Source organism: Typopeltis vanoorti, chromosome 20, assembly GCF_054136105.1.
Source record: "Typopeltis vanoorti isolate ZY-2024b chromosome 20, IOZ_Tvanoo_1.0, whole genome shotgun sequence".
Taxonomy (NCBI): Eukaryota; Metazoa; Arthropoda; class Arachnida; order Uropygi; family Thelyphonidae; genus Typopeltis; species Typopeltis vanoorti.
In genome coordinates this window covers 21,935,716-21,960,757 of record NC_143568.1, presented here as the reverse complement: position 1 = coordinate 21,960,757, position 25,042 = coordinate 21,935,716, and the positions used below count along the sequence as shown (strand labels likewise).

Sequence of the window (25,042 nt, the reverse complement as noted above, 5' to 3'; positions counted from 1 at the left end):
GCAAAATAAACTTTCAACAGATGTCATGTCATTCAATCATAAAAAGTTAATAAATTGCTAAGGCAAGATCAACTTTTAACAAAACCATGTTGGCCCTATAGAGTATCATATTCTGATCCACCCATTCTTGAATTCTGTCTTTAACCAACTTTTGTAATACTTTTACCACCACTCCCAAGATGGTGATTGGTCTGTAATTAGTGCGGTTAGTAGTTGGAAAGGGACCAATCGTTCGATGCTGTTGGCACACTCTCCCTCGATGAGTCTTTGGACTCCCTGGAGGTGTCAAATAATAATAATAATAACTACCACAGTCTTAGAGCCACCTTTATGCAAAGGAACTACTTTGCCTTCCTTCCACTCCCTAGGGACCATACCAGAGTTCAAACTTAAATTAAATAACAAAGTAAGCAGCGTTGACAATTCCTTTTCACATTCACACAACACCCAAGTTGATATTCCATCTAAACCTGTAGCAGTGTTTGCATTTAAATTTTGCAATATACAAAGTACCTCTGATTTATTAACTTCAATTCTCACATTAGTTATTGCTACAGGTACAGAGATATCCTCACTTGGGTGAAAGACTTTTGAAAAGTGATCACTCAGTAACTCTACTATTACATCTGAATTGGTCACCTCAATACCATCAGCACCCACTAAAGTTATCCTTCCGAAGTCATTCTTCCTTATACTTGCCACATAGCGGAAGAACTCTTTGGGATTTCCCTTGATCTCTTTGGCCTAAGGTCTTCTCATAATCTGATTTAGCTTTTCTTACAATGCTGGTAACCTTCCGAGCTTGAGCCTTGTACTGCTCATGGGTGTACTAATTGCCTTTCTCCTTGTAAATTCTCCATAACATTTTCTTTTTTTGCAGATCAAGCTTGATACTACTACTACTCATCCATGTAACGCCTACCTTGTTTGTCTTCCTGACCATGGGGGGGATACATTCTGATATTGTCTTCCTCAGATACCTGCTGATTTTATTCCATGCACTACTAACATCTTTCCCCTGAAATATGTTCTGCCATGGGACAGCTGTACACTCACTCCAAAGCTTGTTATAATTACCTAACCTATAGTTCTGTATATACCCCTTCTTAAGAGAGAAATCCACAAATTAACTTCTCAAGTCAATACCACATGATTGCTCTCACCAATTGGAGGTAAAGAGGACACCTTACTTATGCATATGTCCTCTGAACCAATCACCAGGTCCAACACCTCTCACACCACGTGTCCCTTCAGTTATGTGCTGTTTCAAGTAATTATCTCTTAGAAGATGTATGAATTCCATTTCCTTTTGGAATGTGATATTTCCTCCTTCCAATTGATACCACCATAATTAAAATCCCCCATAATAATCACTAACCCTGTATTCATTGCACTAATTTGCTGATGCGTGAATTCAATATCACCCCCTGGCCTACAGCAGCAACCAACTGTATATTTGGTTGCGTTGGTCACTATTTCACACCAGAACGCCTCAAATGAACTATCATTCACATGTCTATCCTCATGATATACTACTTTCTTTGGCTGCAACTCATCAGCTTTCATCAAAAGTATCCCCCCCCCTCTCTATTCTCCCTGAAAATACTGTACCCATCACATTTAATTTCAGTAACCACATCTTCTGCTGACAGCCAAGTTTCACTAATGCCTGCAACTTTTGGTGAGATTGCGCTGACTAATGCCAAAAATTCTTCCCTCTTATTTCAAATGCTTCTTGCATTGGTATACAAAAATTGCAGATTACCTTTAGTTTTTGTATCAGCTTTAGAACTGGTATACATGTCACTAATTTCAGTAGTCCCATGCTGATTTTTATCCACTCTATTCTGCAATTTAATCTGCGAATAAGGATCAACAAATACACAATCATAAGTTTTCTCCCTCCTACACACAACCTTTTCAATTTTAGTTTCCCTTCCCAATTACTTCAACTTGTTCAGAAAACAGTATCTTCTTCAATTGCTAATGACCTTCCATGTTCAGATGCAACCTATCTCTTGACTTCAAACACACTCCAGACATCAACAAATTCCAGACCTCTTTTTTTTATTTATTTATTTTTGCACATTCTTGCAATCATATCATTCATTATCATCGCTCATCTACTTAACTCATAATTGTCAAAATGAGGCAGCACACACACTATCAGTGTGTGTGTGCTGCCCTTTGACACTTTTCTTCTTCACGATATCTAACAATGTTCTTAAATTTTTTGCTACCCGATTAATACTACCACTCAGGTCATTTGTACCCACCATAATTATCATTTTTTCTGCATCATGCCCTCTCTTTATTGCTAAAGCCACTCTCTCTATTGTTCCACCAGCCAAGCACTCCTCAGGCATACCGCTCTCCATGCACTTAATCATAGAATCGCTATATATTATATTGTACCACTCATAACTTCATTCAAATCCAAACAAGTGTCACTCACGGCCTCATTTTCTAAGCTATTCAGCATGAGTGCATATTCTGCCTTTTTTTTTTTTTTTTGGATTTTACAGGATGCCACATGATAAGCTGATATTTAAGTTAGAACATATATGCTTAGATGTCAGGTTAGTGAACTAGATTGGCATTTGGCTGTCTAATAGGTATCAGAGAATTGTGTATGATAGAGCAATATCAAGGAAGCAAAAGGTTACAAGTGTGGTTCCCACAGGACTCAGTACTGGGAAGTTCTTACTAAGATCCTGAATTACCATCAAATAGATGTAGTTGTAGTACAGGAAACTCACACTAAGGATGATCTAGATCTACTAATGAGAGGGAAAATATATGGTTACAAGATGATTAACTGCATAAACCATCCCAAATATGGTATGGTTTATGCAGTTATATATAAAAACAACATATATAAAAAATGACATTTCTAATTATAAGATCTGTGAACCAAGTACCAGCAAGGACATATACATATATAGTGTATCTATTATAATATCTGGTTATACTATAATCAACGTGTATAAACCTCCCTTAACTAAATGGCCTGATCAAGTACTGTCCCAGCAACAACATCCAAGCATAATCCTGGGAGATTTTAATAGTCATCACTCCCTTTGGGGCTATAGAAAGGATGACCTAAATGGCACCCTACTAGTGAACTGGATGGAAATCAAAACCTCTATCTGATCTTTGATGCCAAAGATAAACCGAGCTTTCTCTCCTCTGATTGGGAAAGAGGATATAACCATGATTTGTGCTTCTGTACTGTATGGCGGTCAAATTCCCATCTCTAGGAAAGTATTAGACAGTTTTCCAAATAGCCAACATCGACCTAACCTATAATCTATAAAGTAGGCCTAAATATTCCAATCATAAGAACAATATTAAAACCTAGATGGAACTTTCTCAAAGCTGACTGGGATTCTTTTAAGAAACAGGTTGACATTGTAATAAGATTCATAAAACCCACTGTACACAATATTACAATAGATTTGTTGGCATTGTTATTGGTGCTGCCAAACGAACCATTACAAGAGGTTTTAGGAGAAAATATATCCCAGGCTGGAATAGTGACAGTGAAAAACTGTATAAAGACTTCTCTACTAATAATAACCCTACAGTAGCCACTGAGCTACTGAAGTCTCTTGACAATGCTAGAAAAGACAAATGGATTAAAACAATGAATAATTTTAATCATTCCAGTCGAAAAGCTTAGTCCCTGATTAGGAAGCTTGACCCTAATACAAGGACTTCTGGTAAACTTCCCGCCATAGACCCAAAACACATTGCAAAGCATATAGTCTTGATGACTAAATATCCTCAAGATAAAGTAGCTACGAGAGAGGTGAAACAAAAACTAAAAAATCTTAAAACAGATCTTCCACCGTCATCACTATCTCAGGGTTTCACTTCCCAGGTAATTAACTCATTGAGGACTGGGAAGGCGGCTGGACTCGATAACATCTACCCTGAATTCATTAAGAACTGTGGACCCAAAACTATTCAATGGCTTACTGCTATGTACAATAATATCCTGAACTCTGGCATACTTCCATCAATTTTTAAAAGATCTAAAAGCATTGCTGTCTTAAAACCTGGCAAAGACCCTACAATTGCTTCCAACTCCATCCTATTGCCTTGTTAAGTATCTGCCTGAACCTTCTCGAAAGAATACTATACAACAGAATTTCTTCAAGTATACATAACAGAACGAACTCCACAGGAACATGCTGGCTTCAAACCTGACAGAAGTTGTCGTGATCAAGTACTGGCCTTGACAACTTTTATAGAGAAAGGTTATGAAAAACAATTGAAAACAATAGCAGTGTTCGTGGACTGCTCTGCTGTCAGTGTAGAGAGAGGGTCTTATCTTAAAATTCCTAGAAACTATCCCATCACCAAAACTAGCCAACTTATTTAATCAAATACTAGCAGACAGATGGATACAAGTATCTCTCAATGAATCCCAAAGTAAATTCTTTAAGATTAAAAATGGCCTACCTCAGGGGTCAGTTCTTGCCCCATTGCTCTTTAACTTATATATTAGTGATATCCCAGAGACAGCATCACGGAGATTCATGTATGCTGACAATATTGCCATTGCAACTCAACATTCCAAAAAGCTGAGAACACCTTAACTGAAGATCTGGCTGTACTTGATAATACTTTAGAACAAAACTGAAGTAGCATCCTTTCATTTAAGTAATATCCAGGCCAAATATATCCCAAAAGTTTACTTCAGAAATAAACAGGTGAAATTTAAAAATCATCCAAAATACCTAGGAGTTACCCTAGACAGAAGTTTGACATTTAAATATCATCTAGAAAATATTGCTGGGAAATTAAAAACTCGTAATAATATAATGCATACTTGCTGGTACTTCTTGGGGTGCTGATGCCAACACACTGTGTACTACCACACTGTCTTTGGTCTATTCCACAGCAGAGTATTGTGCTCCTGTGTGGCTGAACAGCACACACACGCTTCTTTAGTCAATGTCCAGCTGAATCAAACTATGAGGATAATCTCTGGAGCTTTAAGATCTATTCCTGGCTAGAGGCTCCCAACTCTCGGTAATATAGCCCCTCCCTCGCTCTTCAGGATCCAAACCTTAAGCAAACTATGGACAAAAATAATTGGAAACAGTTCCTTGCCTATCCACCAAGACATTTCCTTCCATACTTCACAAAGACTGAAATCTAGGCACCCCTGACTGGAGGAGTGGAATACAAATAAACGACTAGAACTTCGACCTATGCAAGTCATGGGGAGAGTATTAGTTTCAACATACTTCCAATCTTCAAATACCCATCTCAAATCCGACATCTCGTCTAGAGGGCTTCAATCTCCCTAGACATGTATGGACCACTTTAAATCAGATCAGAACAGGACATGGGAGATGTAAGCATCTCTTGCATAAATGGAACTGGTCCGATACGCCAAACTGTGAATGCGGAAGAGGAATCCACACTATCAATCACATTGTGCTTGAGTGCTGTATCTACTCATTCTCGGGTTTTAAAGAGGACTTTTTTAAACTGACCCCAGAATCCCTGGAGTGGATCTGGGATTTAAGGATTAAGCTCTGACTCCTGATTCTTAATTTTGATGTTTAATCAATTCAACCTAGTGTACCAATATTAATATGATTTTTACAACTGTTTTTATGCTGTTTTATGTAATTTGTATGTTTTATTCTGAGACCTGTACATCATACACTAAATAAATAATCAATGACACTGTAAATGGATTGCAAGGGGGATATTCAATTGTTTGCAGATGATATGAAGCTTGGAAGAGTTATTAGTAATAGTGCAGATATGATAACCTTTCAAGAGGATTTGAATAAACTGGAGAGAAGGGCAAATAAATTGGATGTTAGTTTAATTCATATAAATGTTGTCTTGAAGTTTGTGATACATCTATTAGAGGTTGCATACTCTCTTGAATGAAGGAGGATGCAGGGGGAGGTTGCAAGGGATCTTGGGGTGATGATTGATAGAAAGATGTGGTGAAAGTAACCCAGAGGATTGCTGCAGTACTGAATAGGACATGACCAGCAGAGATAAAAGAGCTGTTATTCAATTATATAAAGCCCCAATTAGACAACACTTGGACTACTCTGATCGAATTTAGTCTGCAGGATTTAAAGGGGATAAATTAACCTTGGAAACAGTGCAGTAGCAAATAATTAAGATGATATCAGGACTGCAATGTTAGGTATGAGGACAGACAGAGGACTGCAAAGTTTGGTGCATAGAAGAAGAAGAAGAGGTGATATAATTGAGACATTTAAACTGTTAAGAGCTAGTGTTACAGGGTTGATACCGGGGAGTTCTTTCATTTGGTGGAATAGGGGGAAGGAGCAAGGACAAGAGAGAGCAATCCCTGGAAGTTGCAAAAGGAAGTCATGAGCAAGTGACTTCTTCGCATGGTGGATTGGTGAACCATGGAATGCATTGCCTGATAGAGTGTGAGAGTATGAATAGTGAATGGGTTCAAGACTGTGTTTTCTAGGATGGGCCTCCCAGTAATAGTCTTGTGAATCCATGAAGGTCCTGAATAATAATAATTATTATTATTATTATTAAACAAGACCTCATGGAGTCAAAGACTCATCTAGGAGGTCCTTTTATCTCACACAGATCTCATCATACCGGGTCTTAAACACATTCAAACTCCTTGCAGACACCACACTCTCAGGCAAGGCATTCCAATCATTCACAACTCTGCATGAAAAAAACCTGCCTCTCACTCCCCTACTCACACCCTCTTTATACAGTTTCCAGGTATGACCTCTGGTTCTCCCCTGATCTCCCACTATTCTCTGTAGAACTTCTCCACCATTGATCCTATAACAACCCCTTACCAACTTGTAGGTCTCTATCATATCTCCCCTCTTCCTTCTCTCCACTAGACTCTGCAAATTACATCTTTTCAATCTTTCCTCATACTCGACATTCCAGAGGTCAGAAACTACCTTAGTCAGTCGCCTTTGGACCCTTTCCAACATCTCTTCATCCTTCTGAAAACCAGGTGACCAAATCTGGGCACAATAGTCCATGTGTGGCCTAATCAAAGCCTCCCAGTAATAGTCTTGTGAATCCATGAAGGTCCTGAATAATAATAATTATTATTATTATTATTATTAAACAAGACCTCATGGAGTCAAAGACTCATCTAGGAGGTCCTTTTATCTCACACACATCTCATCATACCAGGTCTTATATAATACAAATATAATAATATTTGTACCTTTGCAAATGACCATCATAAAGAATTCTATACCTATCAACTCAGTCCTATTCATAAAAAATCTGTGTGATACCTTCAACATAAAAATGCAGACATAAGACTAGTTTATAATTAGAAACATCTGTCATAGCATCACTTTTGTTCAGTGGCACTATTTCGTCCTTCCTTTTATTTCTTATATGTCAATCAACCAGGTCAAGGCAGAATGAATTCTTTTGCATATTCCCTAAAAATATATGGCAACATATCATCTAGCTGAACAGTCATATTAACATAATCCATACCTCATTACACTTCTGGTTCATTAATTTCTATTCTGTACAGTATTTTTCTTCCTTCTGGGTATTACACTGCTGTGGTTAGCATATCTGCTCTCGAACCAACAGACTGTAGTTTCAAATTTGGCTATGAACATTGATGTTGCAACTGTCCTTAGGTGGGAAATGTATTTCACCACCTGATATGAGACCACTGCCACTTATTAGAGGTCTGAAGTGGCTTGAAAAATGTTCCATGTTTGGTTTCTAGAGAAGAGTTTCAAGACTATGTAGAAAATAAATCAAAATACAAAAATATATATATATATTGCATATATAAAATCAACAGAAACAGAAAACAAAAATCTTAGTCCAACCAAGGTGCAAATGTACTATAGATTTACAAAAACTCTTTCGTGAGTGGTACTAAATAAAAAAAAAATATTACCCTTCTCCACAAAGAATGATTTATACTAGTATGAAATACAACAACACTACAGAAGGATATAGTGTAATTATTAAGAGTGATGCCAGTGGCGGCCCGTGAAGCTTTAAGTGGGGGTGCTGCCTATACAAAATAATTTTAAAAAAATTCTTTATTTATTAATAAATTGGTTACTGATTAGGAAAAAAATAATTTTTTAAAAATTATTTTGTATAGGCAGCACTCCCACTTAAAGCTTCACAGGCTGCCACTGAGTAATGCAGTTAAAGTGATCACTTTGACTGCATCACCATCCACGAGTCTCACATTTCCATAATTCTTCCTCTTGTTTGCACAATGTGGAAGAACTCCCTTGGCTTTCCTCTGGTGTGACTGGTCAATCTTCTATCATATTACACTTTTTCTTTCCTCATGTATCTATCTGATCATAGTCATTACTTAATATCCTATATCTCCTCCATAACAACTTTTCCCAAATGGCTTGTGTAATTTTGCTGTTTATCAATTTTACTCCTACCTTATTTAATTGCCTGACTCTTGGTGTAAGTTCCATATGGCCTATGTTAGGAAATGTCCAGGAATCAGAAAACCACAGAACAAGTTAATGGTTTTAATTACTAGGAGCAAACCTGACTTCAAATTTAAATGATATTATAATAATATTATTATCTGACCTCCATGGAGTCAAAGGACTCATTGTGAGAGATCTATAGTCACAGGAGGAAGGAGTCAATTTTAGTTTCTGTATTCACCACACTTTAAGGCATTCCACTCGCCAATTACTCTCCACACAGAGACCCTAATTCTTGCTCCCCTGCTCACATACAGATTCCAAAGATGGCCTCTAGTTCTACCCTTGCTGCTCTCCACACTATGAAATATCTTCTCCACATTAATCTGGTAACAACTCCTCACCAACTTATGTGTCAATCCTATCCCCTCTTCTTCTTCTTCTATTCACAAGACTGTAAATTACATTCTCTCAATGTCTTCTTATATCTGACATTTCATAGACCTGACACTAACTTAATAAATCTTCACTGGACCATCTCTAATACATCTTCATCCACCCTGAAACCCAGGTGACCAAATCTGTGCACAGTAGTCGATATGTGGCCCAATCAAAGCTTTATACAGGGGAACCATAACCTCTTTGCCTCTGCATATCAATATCCTTCTCATTATTGCCATAATCTATTGGGATGTTCTTACAATTTTAGCAATGTGACTCCTAAACTTCAAGTCTCTGTCTATCATCACTCCCAGATCTTTCATCTCCTTCAAAATTTCTCCATAATTGTAAACTCTGCATCCAAACCTTGCCTACCAAATTTCAAGACCTTTTACTTTGCAACATTAAACTGACAGCCCAATAATTTGCCCACTCACATAGTCTATTCAGATCCTCCTGCAAGGCTGCAACGTCTGCTCTACTTCTCATAGCCTTTCCCAACTTTGCATCATTGGCAAACAGCTGCACATCTCCAGTTAAGCCAGTCCCAATGTCATTAACATACAAGTTAAACAATAATGGTCCCAAAAACAGATCTTTCTGTCACTCCACTAGTGAATTTCCTCTTTTTGGGATACCACTCCTCCATAGACAATCTGCTGATACCTATCCGACTTACTAGTCTGTTATCTAATCTCATCTGTTTCAGTTTATCTACCAGCTTATCATGTGGCAGTCTATCAAAGGCCTTTGAAAAATCCAAATATGCCACTGTATATGCACAGGGCTGGATTTAGACTTGCTGAGGCCCTAAGCTATACAAAATCCAGAGGCCCCCTACTGTTTTAAAATACATCAGCTGATCTTTTTGTTTTTTTTATTTGAAGCCCCAGCAGATTGCAAGACCCTAAGCTGTAGCTTTTTTAGCTTATATGTAAATCCGGCACTGTATATGCTCTCCTTTATCAAGTGAGCCTATCACTTTGTTGTAATATGTAAGCAGATTTCTGAAACATGACCTCTCACTAACAAACCCATGCTGACCATCATAATGAATACTGCTATTATCAACTCATTTCTGAATCCTAGTCTTCACCACCTTCTCCAATACCTTAACAACAACCCCAGACATACATACTGGCCAATAATTTGTAACCATTGGGCATTCCATCAAGACTTGTGGTGATATACTGTGAAATCCTACTGCTTTATAAACATCATGATTACTTAATTCCTCATATACTTCCTGCTCATTCACCACCAGTCCCTTCTCTGCCATACATTCCACACTCAGCTTCTCCTGATGCTGCATTCACTAGATGCAAAACACTCATAAATTGATCATTGAATAATTCAACTATATCCTTGTGTTGGTTACCAATCTGCCAGTGTCATCAACTAGCATTATCCTCCCATATTCAATTTTCCTTTTACTTGCCACATATTGAAAGAACTCACCAGGATTTTTCTTAGCTTGATTAGCTAATTTATTCTCATACTCTACTTTTGCTGCTCTTACCAACCGAGTCACCTTCCTGGCCTGAGCTTTGTACTTTTCATGTAACTGATCATTACCAACATTCATCTTGTGTTGACTCCACAATGTCTTCTTCCAAATTTCATGCTTAATCTCTTCATTCATCCATTTTACTCCTACCTTGTTTAGCCTTTTCACCTTTAAAATACACTGAGACATAGCTGCTGTTAAATGGTTTTTGATCAGTGTCCATGCATCATCTATATCCTTTCCACTCAACTCCTTTTTTCCATGCTAGTTTCCAGTTGTCGCCTAAGGTTTCCATAGCCTTGCAGTTCCACATATATCCCTTCTTCATGGATGTTCTCGTGTGACTAGCTGCAGGCAATGTGATCACTTCATGGTCACTCTCTCCAACCAGAGGAAGATTAGATGCTCTGCTCACAATCACACTCTCTGATGATATATCCAGATCTAGGACTCTTAACTTTCATGTGCCCTCTATACTGCCTAAGATTGTTGTCCCTTAAGAACTCAAGAAATTCATTCTCCATATTTCCTAATGCTATCTCTTCATTCCAGTCAATATTGACATAGTTGAAATCACCCATAATGATCATCCTTTGCTTGCTCATTAAGCCAAGTTGCTTATACATTTTCTTATATACTTTCTACATTCTCTGGCCTGTAGCAACATCCCACAAAATATTTCTATCAACATCCACTTCAACACCATACTGTTTCAAAACTAATGCCACTTTTTTTTGCCTTGTACAGACATAATTCCTCTGCAATCATCAGCAGCACTCCCCTCCCCCTCCCTTCTTGTCTTTCCTATTATTATTATTATCCAGGCTTCCATGGAGTCAAAAGGTTCATCGTGGGAGGTCGTTTTTAGGAAATACAAAGTTTATTATACCACTCCTTGAACCCATTGACCGTTCTCACTCCAACCACTCTCTTAGGCAATGCATTCCAAGGTTTAACCACCCTCCATGCAAAGAAACCACTTCTCACCCTCTTGTGCACAGCCTCCTTTCATAACTTCCAGGGATGGCCCCTTGTCATCGCTCCTTCCCGCTGTTCCACCAAGTGAAGGAACTCTCCAATGTCTACCCTGTAACTGTCTCTCAACAGTTTAAAAGTCTTGATCATATCATCTCTCCTTCTTCTATCCACCAAACTTTGCAGTCCACATTTCCACAGTCGATCCTCATAACTCATATTATACAGTCCTGAAACTGTCTTTGTTATCTGCCTCTGTACCCTTTCCACAGTCAATTTATCCCCTTCAAATCCTGGGGACCAAATCTGAGAACAATAGTCTAAGTGTGGTCTGATCAGGGCCTTATACAATGGAATGATAACTCTTTTATCTCTGCAGGTCAGCGTCCTTCTCGGTATTGCAGCAATCCTCTGGGTTACCCTTACCATCTTTGCAATATGCTCACTGAATTTCAGTTTTCTATCAATCATCACCCCCAGATATCTTGTGTCTCCCTACCTCCTCCAGTACAGCTCCTCCAATTGAGTACGCATCCTCTCATCGGTGGATCCCAAACCTCAAGACTTTACATTTTGCTGCATTGAACTGATACCCCCATTTATTTGCCCATCTGTCTAGTTTATTCAAATCCTCTTTCAGGGCTGCCACATCTGCACTATTATTGACAACTCTTTCCAACTTCACATCATCCACAAACAACTGAATGTCCCTTTGCAACCCATTGACAATATCATTGATATAAAGATTGAACAATACAGGTCCCAGTACTGAGACCGTACTAAGTACTGTGGAACCCCACTTGTAACCTTCTGCTTCCTTGATATTGCCCCATCATACACAACTCTCTGATACCTATCAGTCAGCCAATCTTGAATTCATTTGACTAACCCGACATTTAAACTCATGTGCTGCAACTTAAATATCAGATTATCATGTGGCACCCTGTCAAATGGCTTTGCAAAATCCAAAAAAATGGCAGTATATGCCTTTCCCTTATCAACTGCAACTATCTTCATGAAAAATATCATAACCCTCTATTTCTGTTCCCATCAAGATGTCATTCTTATCTGACCGTGTTTCACTCATTCCAATTATTTTTGGACACATAAACCCAATCAATGTAACAATTTCATCTTCCTTATTTCTGATGCTCTTATTTCTCAAATAAAAAAAAAACCAAGTCCAGCATAAGTAGGACTGGTTTATAGCCAGTCCTACTCATGCTGTCCCTCATCTGTGACTTTTCCTCACCTGCTCCTGTCTGCTCATCTTTTACCTCACATAGCCTCCCAGACTACCCCCCCCCCCATGTGTTCCTGGCTATTCCATTCCTTCACTGACCATCCACAAACTTGCATTCATTACTACTTCCAGAATCCGCTCACCTTACACCGTGACCCTGATGTCCCCTCGTCCACCCAGTTTCCCTGTCCAACTTGCTTTCCTGTTGTCACATTCTCTTCTCCATTTACAACCACATCAGTCTATCTAGTCCACACTCCTGCTCATTTATCTTTGACTTCTACCAATACTTTGTATGCATCACTCATTACACTTCCTTCATTCCAGCAGCAATCAAAATCCCACCCGTTCACAAAGTGCACTCCTTTCTCTTTACACATTTCTGCTAACATTCCATTCAAGATCTTTGCTCTCCACCACAACTAATCATTGTCATACCTGGGCAACACACAAACAACCCTTTCACCAGACTGTTGGCTTTCACTCTACTGAATAATCTGCTGATATCCAATTCCATGTTCTTCCTATGCCCAACCAAATCATTTGTCCTAAGTACAACCACTAACTCCCTTGCATGCTTACTTCTCATAACTAGTGCCTCAATTATCCAGTTCATTCTTCCTCCTGGAAAACATACCTTGTGCATCCTCTTATCCACCACACCTGTTATGATAGATTCTGCATATATTGTTTTTCTTGAGTCATTTGATACTTCTTTCTCTCTGCTTTCTTTTTAGTTTTTTGCACTGTTGTTCGTATCCACCATACATCTAATTTCATTCTGTACATACCTCATTTTATTCCTCATCTTAATCATTTCATTCTTCAACTCTTGCATTCTTGCAATCGCTCCCGCAATTGCTTTGTCAGTCCAACTTTCTTCTACACACCAGCTTTTACTTCGTCAGTCAGGGATACTTCCATAATTACACCTGGTTTTTCCCATTTTAATTATTTCTGTATTCACAATCACATCCTCTACATTCATTTTCTCACAGTCGCTCTTCTTAGTCTTACATCCATCACCGCCTTTTGTCTGGTATTCTTCACTTCACTTCTTAACTTTCATTCAAATCATTGCAATCCATTAACACATACGTTCTACAGAATTTATCTCTCTCTCTCTCTCTCTCTCTCACTTCTCTTGTTTAATATCATAGCAATGATATAGCAAAAATAAAACATAGACTCTGTATTATGAATGATGCATAAACTTAATAAAATTTGGAAAACCAACAAAATTCTTACAACCAAAAAAATAACATTATACACAAATATAGATCTACCAACAGCTCTCTATGGGGCAGAAACTGAAACTTAAAAAAGAAGTAGAGAGGAAACTGTTAGCTTTTGAAATGAAATACTTCAGGAAAATAAACAGAACTTATTTGACAAAACATAAGATTAATGCACAAATGCTACAAGATTTGAAAGTGATCACCATTTAGTCTTGAGCAGGATAAAATTGAATTTCTTATTAAAAAGAAGAACATGTAAGAAAGTTTTAAAGCGAATAAAAGTTGAGCAGCTCTCAGATGTGAACTACAGACTAAAATACACAAACATTATTCAGGAAAAAATGAAAGAGTTTGAGAACAGGAACCAAATCTTGGAGTTTCAGTGGCAAATCCTGAAGAAAACATTTTTTGATTCAGCCAGAGAGGCATGTGGTGAAGTTGTCTGTAAGGATAGAAAAATCAGAACTCCATAGTGGACACAGGAAGTTAAAGAGGCGGTGAAAGAAAAGAAGACAGCATCATATCAAAAGTTCCTGGCAAAATAAGTCAGCTTGTGCTCTTAGAGAATACAAAGACAAATGTAAGAAAACTAAACACTGTGTAAAACTAGTTAAACAAAAGTCATGGGAAGACTTTGGTAAGAACATAGAAAAAATATCAAGAACGTGGCGAGATTGTGAAATAGTGCTTGGGAAATTATGAAGGAATATTTGTTAGCAGCAATAGTAAGCTGTATTCCACAAGTGAAAAAGAGGACATAATTTGGTGTAAAGTGGATGACAAACAATATTAAACAGGAGCTGCATGTGAAAAAGAGGCTATGGAAGAGATATAAGGAGACAAGTGAAGAGCAGATGCATGAAGAATATAAGATGCAGGCCAGCAGAGTGACTAGTATGGTAAGGAAGGCAAAACTGGAATATGAGAAGAGATTGGCCCTAAGATCCAAAGAAAATCCTAGTGAATTTTTTAACTATGTGGCCAGTAGGAGGAGAAATGATTGTGGAAGAATGACACTGTGGGATAAAAATGGGAATAGAGTGATTGATGCAGAGGACATAGTGGAGTTATTCAATGAGAGGTGCAGGAGGAGAGCGTGTTCCAAATACTGAGTATTCTGGACGTCACTAAAGCTGTGGGACTGGATGGTATTTCACCATGAGTTTTGAGAGAATGTGCTAAAGAACAGATAGCTCCTTTGACAATTCAATGAAAGTCTGGCTATGGGAAAGGTGCCCAGGGAACGGAAGAAAGGTAAGATAGTACCATTGCATAAGAGTGGTAGCAGACTGGAAGTGTCTAATTATAGGACAGTTTGTGTGTCATAAGTAATTGTTAAGATCTTGGAGAAATTAGTGAGGGACCATATACAACATTGGGCAGATGAGGGTAATGTTACCTGTGAGAGTCAACATGGATTTGTGAAGGGGGTGCTCTCGTTTTAGTAATATGCTAGCCTTTTATAATAAAGTTACAAGAGCAGTAGATGAGGGAAAGGTATATACTGCCATTTTCTTGGATTTAGCAAAGGCATTTGACATGGTGGCACATGATAAGCTGATATTTAAGTTGCAGCACATGGGTTTGGATGTCAGGATTGGCTGTCTAATAGGTAGCAGAGAGTTGTGTATGGTGGGGCAGTGGGTTACAAGTGGAGTCCCACAGGGCTCAGTACTAGGACCTATATTGTTTAACCTTTATATCAATGACATTGTCAGTGGATTGCAGGGAGATATTCAGTTGTTTGCAGATGATGTGAAGCTGGGGAGGGTTATTAGTAATAGTGCAGATGTTGTAATCATGCAAGAGGATTTGAATAAGCTAGACAGATCGGCAAATGAATGGGGGTTTCGGTTTAATGCAGAAAAATGTAAGGTCTTGAGGTTTGGGACACATCGATGGGATGCTGCATACTCTATTGGAGGAGATATACTGGACGAAGTAGGGGAGACAAGAGATCTGGAGTTGATGATTGATAGAAACCTGGAATTCTAGGTTTCAAAGTTGCAAAGGTGGTGAAGGTAACACAGATGATTGCTGAAATAATGAGAAGGACTCTGACTTGCAGAGATAAAAGCTTTATCATTCCGTTGTATAAGACCGTGATCAGACTACACTTAGACTAATGTTCTCAGATTTGGTCCCCACTATTTGAAGGGATAAATTAACTGTGGAAAGGGTATAGAGGCAGATAACAAAGACAGTTTCAGGACTGTACAATGTTAGTTATGAGGATCAGCTTAGGGAATGTGGACTGCAAAGTTTGGTGGATAGAAGAAGGAGAGGTGATATGATTGAGACTTTTAAACTGTTGATAGGTGGTTACAGGGCTGACACTGTGGAGTGCTTTCGCTTGGTTGAACAGTGGAAAGGAGTGATGACAAGGGGCCATCCCTAGAAGTTACGAAAGGAAACTGTGAGCAAGAGGATGAGGAGTGGTTTCTTTGCATGGAGGGTGGGTGAACTGTGGAATGCATTGCCTGATAGAGTGGTGAGAGCAAGAACAGTCAATGAGTGTAAGGAGTGGTGTGATAGACTTTGTGTTTCCTAGGAGGGACCTCCCATGATGAGTCTTGATATACTCGTGTTTCCTAGGAAGGACCTCCTGCAATGAGTCTTTTGACTCCTTGGAGGTCTAAATAATAATAATAATAATATTAATATTCTTGAGGTTGTTGAAGAAGTTCAGATGGAGGAAAGTGTGCTGTAAAAAGGAATTACGGATGATAAAGGTGACATGAAACCGGAGAAATAGATATCCTTGAAGTAGGTGTAATTACATTGAAAATTGCTAAATGAAACAAGCAGTGATAAAAACACTCATCAGGCATGCAGTCAGGAATGTATCCATACTTGAAGTAGAAATAGCCATCAAAAGCCTGAAATGTGGAAAGGCAGCAGGAGTAGATGATATTTGACCAGAAATGCTCAAGTATGGAGGTATAAAAGTCTTACAGTGGCTGTTCAGAAGGACTGGACATAGGAATGAATTCCAGATTATTGGAGTAGAGCTCTCATAGTACCCATAAATAAAAAGGGAAATATAACCGAATGTGAGAATTACAGAGGTATTTCTTGACTGAGTGTTCCTGGTAAGATATATGCAAGTATACTTGAGAAACGATTGATAAGGATTGATAAGGATTGTGGAAGAGAAGCTTGGTGAAGAACAAGCTGGATTCAGGCCAAAAAAAGGCTGTTAGGATCAGATTTTCACTTTACGTGTTATATTCTCATGAGAAATCATGGGAACATAACAAAGCTCTGTATTTAAGTATTGTATATCTGGAAAAGAAATATGACAATGTGCCAAGAGAGAGAGAGATGCTATTCAAAATGCTACAGCTATATGGTGTCAATGTGGCATTATATCAAGCAATACTCAGTCTTTATTTGAGTTGTAAGTCAGCAGTTAGAATTGAAGGAAGTACAGGAAGATGGTTTAATGTAAAATCTGGTGTGAGACAAGGATGTACGTTATCCCCTCTGTTATTCATTATCTATATGGATCACATTATGAAGGAAGGTAGTATTAAACCTGATATCAAAATTGGAGATGTTAATGTCAGCTCTTTGCTTTATGTGGATGATATTATACTTCTAAATAAATTGGCTACACGTCTGCAAGATTCCCTGACTAAAGTGAATAACTGTTGTAATAGATATGGTATGAAGGTCAGCATTAAAAAGACAATGAAAATTGGCAGAAACATTGAAAATATCAACTGCATTTTGAATGGAGAACCTATAGAATAAAGTCAAACATTTCAGCTACTTAGGCATGATTTATAGTGGAGATGGCAAATTAAATATGGAAATAGACAACAGAATCAACAAAGTTGGTATGGTAGGAAGTCAACTGAATAAATTTATATGGCAAAAAAAAAGACCCAGAGGAAGACCAAGATATTGGTGGATTGATAGAGTAAAAGACAGAAATATAAGATCTCATAATGTTGGAGTTTTGACAGGTAACAGACTGATTTGGAGGACAATTGCAGATAGGAAGTAGTAATGATGTAAATTTTTCATGTAGTACTATCATATCATGTACACTCCTTGAGGGTATATGCAGTGGTGTGGCTAGAGCTTTTGCTGCCCGGGGAGATCCCTGAATTTGCCCCCCCCCTCAAAATACTACAAAAAGTCAAAATGACATAGAGGAAAATAAATTAAAACACTATGTTTATTTTTGAAGTAAAATTTTAATTTCAATATTCTAAAATGTTATTTTTCTTGTTTTTCTGTTAGCAAATCGTCAATGACATTAGCGAAGTCTATTTCATCGTAATATAGGTAATTCTTAATCAATTTTATTTAGAAAAACTCCTCTCAGAACTAGCAACACTTACATTAATTGTGAAGAAAATTCGCAGTAGTATTACAATATTTGGAAATGAGTTCTCGAGACTGTATTTTAGAATTAACTGCAAAAGTTCAAAAAGGTTCCTTTTGCCGCCCAAGGCAGACCGTCCACTCCACCCTCCTCTGGGTATATGTCAGGAATTTGATTATGATGCTGATGATCTCATTATGTATGAATGCTATTGCACTGTATAAAGATTAAATAAATTAGCCAATTAATTAATTACCTGCTTGATGTAAATGACAACAATGCAGCAGCAGTTCTAAGAATTGTAGCTATAAGTAGATTCATTGTTCTAGGAAAGTCTAGAATACAAATGCACTTTTTATGATTTTTCCATCATTACTATACTTTGTTAGTTTACAACATGTTCTATGGGCATATCAAGATAAGTTTATATTTGTTATCTAATAGACAGGATATTGAATATAAATTTATCATTAAGAAGATGGAGCTGGGAAGAGTGAACATATGGAGGTTATGATTTTGTCACAGATTATTTTATTATAATTTTATAAAAAAATAGTTACAAGTACATAAGACATCTATATAAGATTTTGTAAGAGGTTTGAATAAACTCTAACACACACACACACACACACACACACACACACACACATCCATCCATCCTTCTAAATAAAAAAAATAAATCATGTATGAAGGCTCAGATTAAAGATTGCTGTTCATCTTCTACTTGATATTGTATAACTGGCTGTATATTCTTTATTTTCAAGCAGAATAAAACTTTAACATAGATTAATAGCTGAAAATTCAAAGAAATTCTAATTACATCAAAAAAAAAATTTTTCATTACAAATATAAAATAATATAATCAAATCAAACATTCAATTTTTTATTATATAAATTTATTTATCTTTATAAGCAAAACAAAATAACTCAGTACAGCATAAGGAAAAGTCTTATTTCAGGAATACAATGGAGTTATGGATTATATTAAGACACAAGTAAGAATATATGAAGAAAAGGGTGGGGGGAGAGTTCCAAAATTAATCTCTATTGTGATAGCAATCGCCCACAAGAGATATCTCAGTGAAATAAAAAAAAAAGATAGTTTGAAATCTCTGCTTTATCTCATATACTATTTCTCAATAATCTCTGCCCTTTATAATAAATTTTCTCTACTGTGTTATAAGCTTTTCAAAGCTACTGTAGTAAAACTCTTCAAGTTGATTTTGGAAACCATTTTTTTCCCCTGTGCTTTGACCTATTTATAATTTTCAAAATGAATACCAGTTAGATGTGCCTTCAATTTAGGAAATAACCCAAGGGCTAATGGAGCCAAGTTTTGGATGTTCCATAACTCAATTTGGTCTCTTTGATAGATGTTGAAGTGGATGAAGTTATGTACATTCTCTCTAAAGCCTGGGCTAGGTAGGCTCCATTGGAAATCATATATCAAGGGATGAAAATAGAATATACATCTCAGAGTGAAAATTATGGATAGGTCAGTTTATAGTAATTGGTTTATGGTATATAATAGGAGAGCTATTATAATGAAGGTATCACTTTTGGAATGCTTTTCATACCTTAATCATTTATGATTCACTTCATTTCTTTTTATTAATATTTATGTAGATTCTTCCCAAGAAAAGTTGTAAATCTGTGCAATAAACTGGTATACTAGCACTGACAGATTCTATATTTTAGTCTTCTAAGATACTTTTAACTATATTAAAAGTTTATTTTTCACTTGGTTAGAGTATAATAAATTTAGTTTAATCCTTTATCCAAGTGTGAGCAAACAAAGTTTGCGCCTGAAAGTATCTTCAGGACTGGGTTAAGGTGGTACACACCAGGGCAACTCGTTGCAAAGGTGGAGCAAGCTACCAACACTCCTATCTCAGTATCTCCTATAATGCAAAACACATCTCTTTGTGGATATGTCTAATGTTATGCATTAAGGGAAGGGCCACTACCCAGACTAGTTTCGACCTTTATTGAGGTCTCTTCAGTGGGAGCCAGGCCCAAGTGGAGATATCAGGCAGAAGCATTAGCAGGTCATCTCTACCTATAGGAATTGGCAATTGGTGTGCCACCCTTTTTTAATAATTTACTCTGGATTTAGAGAAAGATGTTGAAAGTTTATTTTTCACTTGGTTAGAGTATAATAAATTTAGTTTAATCCTTTATCCAAGTGTGAGCAAACAAAGTTTGCGCCTGAAAGTATCTTCAGGACTGGGTTAAGGTGGTACACACCAGGGCAAACTCGTTGCAAAGGTGGAGCAAGCTACCAACACTCCTATCTCAGTATCTCCTATAATGCAAAACACATCTCCTTGTGGATATGTCTAATGTTATGCATTAAGGGAAGGGCCACTACCCAGACTAGTTTCGACCTTTATTGAGGTCTCTTCAGTGGGAGCCAGGCCCAAGTGGAGATATCAGGCAGAAGCATTAGCAGGTCATCTCTACCTATAGGAATTGCCAATTGGTGTGCCACCCTTTTTTAATAATTTACTCTGGATTTAGAGAAAGATGTTGAAAGTTTATTTTTCACTTGGTTAGAGTATAATAAATTTAGTTTAATCCTTTATCCAAGTGTGAGCAAACAAAGTTTGGTTAATAATTTACTCTGGATTTAGAGAAAGATGTTGAAAGTTTATTTTTCACTTGGTTAGAGTATAATAAATTTAGTTTAATCCTTTATCCAAGTGTGAGCAAACAAAGTTTGAGGCGCAAACTTTGTTTGCTCACACTTGGATAAAGGATTAAACTAAATTTATTATACTCTAACCAAGTGAAAAATAAACTTTCAACATCTTTCTCTAAATCCAGAGTAAATTATTAAAAAAGGGTGGCACACCAATTGGCAATTCCTATAGGTAGAGATGACCTGCTAATGCTTCTGCCTGATATCTCCACTTGGGCCTGGCTCCCACTGAAGAGACCTCAATAAAGGTCGAAACTAGTCTGGGTAGTGGCCCGTCCCTTAATGCATAACATTAGACATCCACAAGGAGATGTGTTTTGCATTATAGGAGATACTGAGATAGGAGTGTTGGTAGCTTGCTCCACCTTTGCAACGAGTTGCCCTGGTGTGTACCACCTTAACCCAGTCCTGAAGATACTTTCAGGCGCAAACTTTGTTTGCTCACACTTGGATAAAGGATTAAACTAAATTTATTTAACTATATTAATCCATTTTGATCTTGGCCTTCTCTAGGTCATTTTCCTGTCATCCTGATAAAAAACACCTATTTTGTTAATTTTTTCTTTCCCATTCTGTTTAAGTCACTATACCATCTGAGAATAGCTCTCCACACACACATTCCTGAATGCTACTGTCAAGTTCCTTCTTAATATCTGTCCATTGATGCCATCTGTTTACTCTCTCTTAACTTTTATCAAACTCTCATATCTGTGGTCTCCAGATTGTGATCAACTTTTACTTCTAACTCAGATCTCAGGTTGATAAGCTTAAATTTGGTTTGTATGTCTTGTAATACACTGCTACTTTGCTGTTTTGGGCTAATATCTTTCTTATTTCATGTGATATTAAGATGATTCAATAAGTTTATATGCAATAAGCAAGGCATGACTCTCTACCAAAACTAGCTTTGCTTATTGTCCATTTTCATATTTAATTTGCCATCTTTCCTAAATACTGGGCTTACGACAGTCAAAATCTTTTACTTGTTCTCTAAATTTCCCATTAGTAGCATCTGATGTTTTCATCATTTCTGCCTTTCACTATTTTTGTTTTTTTATTGCTGATTCTCATGTCATCTGATCTTCTTTTTATCCTCCTTTACCTTGCAGTGTCAAGGGTTTATTAATCATCGAACCTCAAACCGTTCAAGGATAAGGTGGTCAGCCCTATGCCCTAATGTATCCTATGTCCTGTAGTGTTTAGTTCTCAAGACCGGTTTGCCTTCTTTGTGGGATGAAAACCCCCAGGATAAACTGGGGAAAAAACCCTACTGTCCATGCCCAGAGACTGGCCAACTTGGTTATGGCTGAGGAAGATCCTTCAGCTCCTCACCTCACCGACGGGAATCAAACCTAGGACACTCCTTCTCCAGGCATATGGTTGCGAAGCGCACACAGCCACTAGGCTAACCGAACAGACTTATTGCTGATTTTCATCCAAATTTATTATATTATTGTTAACATCCGACTTCCATGGAGTCAGAGACTCATCGTGGAAAGTACACACTATCGCACACAAAGCTTATCCACCATGCCTTAAACTGACTCAATATGTCTACATTCACAAAGAACCTTCTCCTCACTTCTCTGCTCACACCCTCTTTATACAGTTTCCAGTGATGGTCACTGTTTTATCTCCATCCCTCTCCCATTCTATGAAAAATCTCTTCCATGTTAATCTGATAACAACCCCTGACTAGCTTATGTCTCAATCATATCCCTCCTCCTTGTCCTCCTCTTCCTATTCATAAAGCTTTGCAATTTATGTTCTCTCAATCTATATTCATACTCCAAATTCCAAAGATCACTGACCACCTCTGTGAATCTTCTCTGGATCGTAAAAATAGTCATAATTTAAAATTATAAATATTTTTACAAATGGTTTGTTTAGTATATTATTAGTTTTGGTTTCATAACACGCATTATTGGCACTTGTGATGTGCTTGTTATTAATGTTATTTTGTCAAAATGAAATGTAAAATGTTTCAAAAATTTATGTACTTATTGGATTTAGATAGTTGTGTTACTTTCAGAATTTTTATTGTAGTTTAAAATTATTAAGTGTTGTATTTTTTTTAAAGACATTCTTGTTTACACTAACGGAGACAACGTGTCAGCTATTATACTTAACTTCTCGCCTGCTACTTACAAGGAGTGCGCATAATCACTGAGGAGATTGATGCGTGAATTGACAGCTGACAGAGAGAGCATTCGGTATCAAGGTAACAAGAAAAACAAGAGAGAGCTAATGGAAGTTTAAGAAGTTTAACACACACTGGGAAATTTTGTTGTTAGAAAGCTTTAAGTTTTTACATGCCAGTAGGGAGAATTTTTAATACAAGATTCTGAAAAGGAATTGTAGTTGAGACTGTTAATAGGAATTAAGTAAATAAAAGAAGATAATGCAATCACTGCTCTAATTGAATATTTGAGGAAATGCTGATTGGAAAGTTTCATCTGTCTTAAGGATGCCAGATCTATTTGTTATTTCTACTGGAAAAGGCGATGGAATTAGCTCAACTTGGATATGTTGTTTACGAAGTAGTAGAAGAAATTGTTTTTCTCTGGTACAGTAAATTGTGCATCAAATTGAACTGCAAGAGGTAAGAGTATTTATATGTAAGCGAGACAGGAGAAATAATATTGTATGCTACATAGGGGTAATGAGAAAAAGATCCCATGGAAAGAAGAAAATGTTTATATTTTCGGAAAAGACCCTAACAAAGAAATTGACTATGAACATTTTATTATTGTGAAAACAAGGTGTTTAGTGTGGTAGATGTGATTAAGTACAGTAAACCCTCGATTTAACAGACTTCAGATTTAACGGACAAAATTTTCGGCCCATATGTCATGTGTGACATACATGACACCCTGTTAATTTTAAAATGCTTTTAACCAAGATTTGCTTATAATTAAATTAACAGTTATTTTTTGTTATTAATTTCCTGTTATTTTAAACAAATTTTGGCGAATAGGCCATCATATGTTGGAAAAACATTGTAGTAATTTAGCAGACATAAATGAGTCACACTCATAAAACATGTTCAGTGAATGATTAGCACATGATCACACCAATCGTACTGTATTTGGTTCTTTTGTCCCGTGGCATGACTTTCTGTGGCAGTTTTAACGTGTGCCGGCCGATGTTCCGACGTGTGTTAAACCATGCCCAATAATGTGCATTTGTTTACTAGCAGTGAATGGTTTATGCACGTATGCATTTTATAGACTTATTCAATATAAATTTAAAATTAGATATGTATAAATGGTAAAACACATCTTTGTAACCCTAACCTTAAAATATGGACAAACGGAAAAGAGTTCATTTAACATTAAAGTCAAACAAAATTTGGATTTGGGAGTGTCTGTGTCTCGTATATGTGAGCAATATGGCATAAAAAAGCAATCTGTATAGGATATCAAAAATAACAAAGACAAAATAAAAAAAATTTGTGATATGTGATGTTTGTTTATTTATTTCGATATAGATCGCAGACTTCTTTTTAAAAGTCTCAAAACTACAGTGAGGTTATAAGCAATAATACATATAGAAAACTTTTCTATGAAATTAAACTTTTCATAGATACAGTACTTAATTTTAATTACATAAAAGTTTCTACATAAGTAAAAACATGTAAATTAGCTAATTTGTCAATTTTTTAACATATGCATTCGGAAAATCTACTTTATTATATAACAGACTTTCGGATTTAACGGACTGCCCCCCTCACCTGAATTAATCTGTTATATCGAGGTTTTACTGTATATGTCAAAAATCCAGTAATAGAATGAATCAGAGAATGGGTGATTTTAATATTTTTTGATAAGAAAATATTTAAAGTATAGATTTATTTTAAAAGGCTTTGGATCCAGTATTTTGTAGTTATGTAATTTTATTTAAAGTGTATATATTGTTTTGTTTTATTAAATGTGTATATTTTTGTATTTGGTCTTGAGTGAGTGATTTCCGGATTCTAAAAGAAACAGTTAAAAGTCATTGCGTCAATCGGAATAAAAATCTTTCTTTACAGAGGTAGAAAAAAAATCATCATAGAGATCAATCTCAAAACAATATCCCTCCTCCTCCTCCTATTCACAAAGCTTTGCAATTTACGTTCTCTCAATCTGTATTCATACTCCACATTCCAAAGACCACTGACCACC

General features: G+C 36.8%; 1 protein-coding gene across 3 annotated transcripts in view; it reads right to left on the bottom strand.

The window, feature by feature from the left end:
* Positions 1-18,810: 18,810 nt before the first annotated feature.
* LOC150095276 (MFS-type transporter SLC18B1-like) overlaps positions 18,811-25,042 on the bottom strand; it is a 545,110-nt gene continuing 538,878 nt past the window's right edge. For all 3 annotated transcript variants that reach the window (XM_090410476.1, XM_090410480.1, XM_090410477.1), the window contains one exon: positions 18,811-18,968. In XM_090410476.1, the coding sequence (XP_090266602.1) occupies positions 18,870-18,968 (99 nt within the window). In that variant the 3' untranslated portion in view covers positions 18,811-18,869. The remainder of the gene's footprint in view (positions 18,969-25,042) is intronic.